General features: G+C 43.8%; 1 protein-coding gene across 1 annotated transcript; it reads right to left on the bottom strand.

The window, feature by feature from the left end:
* Window positions 1–772: 772 nt before the first annotated feature.
* On the bottom strand, window positions 773–4,700 carry LOC124278366 (the record flags this gene model as incomplete). Its single annotated transcript, XM_046714087.1, has 4 exons — window positions 4,500–4,700; window positions 3,535–3,667; window positions 1,551–1,762; window positions 773–853 (listed from the first exon to the last, which is right to left on the bottom strand). Coding segments are annotated over exons 2-4 (408 nt in total), but the record flags the coding sequence as incomplete, so codon positions are not given.
* Window positions 4,701–5,220: the final 520 nt, after the last annotated feature.

The following is a 5,220-nucleotide window of genomic DNA, read 5'->3' on the forward strand; positions in this document are numbered from 1 at the left end:
ACCAAGATCTCAACATGAAAGTACCCACACTCTGTATGAACCAAGATCTCAACATGAAAGTACCCACACTCTGTATGAACCAAGATCTCAACATGAACGTACCCACACTCTGTATGAACCAAGATCTCAACATGAAAGTACCCACACTCTGTATGAACCAAGATCTCAACATGAAAGTACCCACGCTCTGTATGAACCAAGATCTCAACATGAAAGTACCCACGCTCTGTATGAACCAAGATCTCAACATGAAAGTACCCACACTCTGTATGAACCAAGATCTCAACATGAACGTACCCACACTCTGTATGAACCAAGATCTCAACATGAAAGTACTACCCACACTCTGTATGAACCAAGATCTCAACATGAAAGTACCCACACTCTGTATGAACCAAGATCTTAACATGAAAGTGCCCACGCTCTGTATGAACCAAGATCTCAACATGAAAGTACCCACACTCTGTATGAACCAAGATCTCAACATGAAAGTACCCACACTCTGTATGAACCAAGATCTCAACATGAAAGTACCCACACTCTGTATGAACCAAGATCTCAACATGAAACGTACCCACACTCTGTATGAACCAAGATCTCAGCATGAACGTACCCACACCTTGTATGAACCAAGATCTCAACATGAACGTACCAAAACGCTCTGTATGTATCAAGATCTCAACATGAACGTAGCCACACTTTGTATGAACCAAGATCTCTAACATGAACGTACCCACGCTCTGTATGAACCAAGATCTCAACATGAACGTACCCACACTCTGTATGAACCAGGCCCCAGGTCGTGGAACGTATGGGTGACAGTACTGGCACCTGCAGGAGGCTTGAGGTTGTTCTGAACGGAGAGAAACAAACTCTTATTGGAATAAATGTAAGCAAATCATTGGTTAATTGGTTTCAGCAAATGTCATTCCCAATATTGGTCTTCTTACAATTTCATAGATAGCCCTTTCGGTTAAATTTTGATTCAGGATTTTACTAATTGCTAAACAAGGAAGGCATTAATCCGAATATTGGCAAATAGAAATGTATATCATCTTATTATTAAGTCGGCCCAAACCATGCAAAGGTTCACTATTCCTAAATGTATATTTTGACGAAGAGATTGTGTGAGCTAGTATGATTTTACGCCGCTTTTAGCAATATTCCAGCGATATTCCAGCAATATTCCAGCAATATTCCAGCGATATAAGGAGACACCAGAAATGGGCTTCACGCATTGTACCCATGTGGGTGAATCGAACCCGAGCCTTCGGCGTGACGATCGAACGCTTTAAGTACTAGGCTATACAACCGCAGCTTTGACGGAGAGAACCTTTCACCCAAAGGTTGAAAAATGCTGTTATATTCGATCGAGGCTTCAGACGTCGTGCTTCAATGGACAGCGGGTCATCGTGTCCCCGACATCGTGGAACGTTGACCATTACACGAATCACAGGTTTGCTTGGTCCACGGCGTCATGCAGCTTGAACTACCAGATTTAGACGTTAAACAACTTCTGTTCACTGTGCAATAATAATATAGATACTTACTATTCCCTGGCATGAATAATCACCCAGAGTGTCAACCTCGCAGCCGATGAGGACATTTTTGTCGTCATGGTCGCCGACGAGCTCGACGCTGTATTTCCGGAAGTTGTACTCGCTGGGAGCCAGACTGAACTGCACTGTGATGTCAGCGGGGTCTGTCAGGGTCCGCATCTCGTAGGAGACTGATGCAGACCAAAATGCCGTGGATGTACCATCTGCAACAACCACCAATAGCAAACTACGTTATAGAACACGCTTGTGAACATACATACATACTTTCAAACACTGGCTGGCTACCCGCCGTCGCCGCATCTAGAATGCAATGTCATAGACAGAAACGTGACGTCATAGCATTGTTCATGACGTCACGTTAACATGAGACAGTGATATTATAAGGGTAATGCTATTTTGAGGGCATTGTCATTTGCAGAAGCCCGAGGTCTTCCCTTAACTGCCCGACGAAGGAGGGCAGTTGAAAAAGACCGAGGGCTTCTGGAAATGAAGCTCTCCCTCAAAAAATAGCATTACCGTTATTATTGCTCAAAATACATGGAATTTGTGTTGAAAGAAAAGGAAACAATGAAGGAATGTGACTGTAAGTTTACCCAAATCAACTTCTGACGGGCTTGACTGCCCAGAATGCAATTACGTCATCGAACAACCCAAGTGACGTCACAACAGAAAGTGACGATATTCGACCTTGGCCTTTGACAAGACCATAGCCTGCAACATGTCAAACTATGACAGTGTTCGGTTTTGGGTCCTTCAACAGCCTTAATAGTGCAATTGTTAAGGTTAGCACCAACAAGAAGGCCAATATTACCGCTATTTTAAAGCGGGAATTTGGGTTGCTTTGACTTGTTTTACCCAGACTATCTGCCAGTCGAAAGCCAATTAATGTCGAACTATGACGTCACTTGACAACGGAACTGATAGTGGCCCGTAGTTAGGTTGAGCGGTCCAATATCATTTGCAGCGGACCGCAAATTTCTGATAATGGGAGGGCCGTTTCATGATAATTCCATGTATTTTAGCTATAATTTGATTTACTGCATGGTATGAAAATATGAATCCCGACATTCTGTTATGGTTGGTTGGTTTGTTGTTTTAACGCAGCACTCACAATAATCCAGCAATATGGTGGCGGTCTGTAAATAACCGAGTCTGGACCAGACAATCCAATGATCAACAGCATGAGCACTGATCTACAAAATTGAGATACGGTGACATGTGTCAACCAAAGTCAGCGACCCTGACCACCGTATCCCGTTAGTCGCCCCTTACGACAAGCATGGGTCGCTGAAGACAAATTCGATCTGAACAGAATGTGCGTGCGTGTGTGCGTGCGTGTGAGAACTGTAAATGTTCACAAGCACTGCAGGAAAAGGAACGAATAATACTACTAACAGTTAATGTACATGCATAAACGGTTGCGTCAGGCTAGACATGGCCATTGTGGCATTCTCCTATATTAACACCTTGTATTACTCAGTTTCAACTTAATTTAGTTCTTCAAGTTAGGGGTGAACCGGTCTGCTCTTACCACGGTACGGTACGTACTGAGGGTACAAGGCCTTCTGGTTCGGTCCGTTTCAGTTCGGTATATGAGAACTTACTTCCGGGAAAATAGCGGCCGTCAAGCAAAGAAGTGCATAGATTTTGACAAAATGATTCGATTTCTAGACATTTTAGAAAAGGTTTTAACATGTTAATAAAATTACGGTACGAAAACCGAAAATGCAGAATTTTTTGGATTGCATTACGGTATACCGTATCGAAGGCAAAATACCGCGGTTCTACTAATACCGAGGTATACCGTTTCACCCCTACTTTAATTGTTAAGTTTCTTATTTGTTTAACATACAATTGTGGAATACTTGTGTTGTCATAACGTTGACATGCGATCATGGATCATTAGATTGATAGCACAGGACATTCACAGGTTTCTATTGTAACTCTACTTTTGATTCGTTCAAGTATGAATCACCTTGCACCGGTTGAAGAGTAAATAACGCGATCCTGGACTTGGATTCAGATGACATTGGCAACGTGTACATCTCCATGCGATACAGGAAGTTGGTGCCACCGGGGAATCCGACCATTTTCTTCTTGAAATTCAGCTGAAGTGAAAACTATGTTTATATACTTCTTGTGTAAAGGACATGAAACGAAAGGACATGAAACCACATCAGTTTCATGTCATCGACATTGATAATGACAAATCCAGGTTCGATATGCTTCGGAGGGACCAATGATAAGGTTTGGTGTGTTCTATGATTGGATGGATTTAAGAAATACAATTCGCTCTACCACCATGTATCGTGTAATAAAGCACACTTTCGCCCTGAACTATTATATAGTTAAAGCACGAGGACGCTTGCGCACAGGGCTAACTGACGCACTGTTCTATTAAATCCGAGAGACATGGTCTGTACATAGACCTTTCCTGCACAACGTTCCTCTATGCGAGGGGCGGTGGGGTAGCCTAGTGGTTAAAGCGTTGGCTCTTCACGCCGAAGACCCGGGTTCGATTCCCCACATCGGCACAAAGTGTTCAGCCCATTTCTGGTGTCCCCCGCCGTGATATTGCTGGAATATTGCTAAAAGCGGCGTAAAACTAAACTCAGTCAGTCAGTCAGTCCTTTATGCGAACATGTACTGTCAGTATGCTGTCGTATCTCAACATCTGACAAATTCATGGCCTGGTCCCATTAAGAGTGAGTGAGTATTTGTTATGCTGCTTTTAGAACACTGGTGTTGGACTGGATATAAACATAATATTACTTATCTCTTGGTGATTCAATACAGTTCTCTAACTCTTTCAGTAGTATTAAAGTAATATCACAGCGGCGGACACCATAACACGGGCTTCATACATTGTACCAGTGTGAGGAATCAAGGTCACGGTGGTTGTGGGTCAAGGTCAAGGTCACCTATCTGAATACCGTGTACCTTGTAATCCTGGGAAGTGAAGTTGTTTTGGGAGAAGTCAAACACTCTGCAGTAAAACGTCGGCTCTGGGGAGGTCCCTGAAAACCTGTAGATCTCTATGTAGAAGCCCTTCAGGTGCTCAAAGCCTGCAGCTGCAACAGTGATACATCCCTCATTAGGTAGAGAAAAGGCTTTTCGTTCCGGGCTCTGTTAGTTGAGAAAACCCCAGGGGCGGATACAGGATTTTCGGGGGAGACCCCCAATCCTCGGAACCCTGGGCATTAAACATGTAGTACATTTGGAACACTCTTGGCGGGGGGGGGGTGTGCACCCCCGCACCCCCCTCTGGATCCGCGCATGAAACCCCATACCATGCTAGTGTTTGTGTCTGAGAAGGTCATTGTCGCATTGTCGCGCATTTTTGGGCTTTGTTCACACATCTTAGATGGGGCGACAATACGACAACGCCACATATTTTGACCTTGAAAATTGTCGCTATGTCGCATTGTCGCCCTTTGGAGGAATAGAAAAATATTATTCAAAACGCGACATGCGACATCACGACAATGCGACAAATGGCCGAAATGCCGCGTTGTCGCATGGTCGCGCTTTGGTTAATTTATTCGGATCCTCATTTTGCTTGTTTTTGCTTTGTTGAGGGCGACAACCCGACAATGTCCCTTCAAGGATTCCATAGCATTGCGCTCAAAACATTATTTCAGAAACACCCACCGAAATGCCT

The sequence above is a fragment of the Haliotis rubra genome, unplaced genomic scaffold, assembly GCF_003918875.1.
Source record: "Haliotis rubra isolate DU_JTF1 unplaced genomic scaffold, ASM391887v1 Scf2356, whole genome shotgun sequence".
Taxonomy (NCBI): Eukaryota; Metazoa; Mollusca; class Gastropoda; order Lepetellida; family Haliotidae; genus Haliotis; species Haliotis rubra.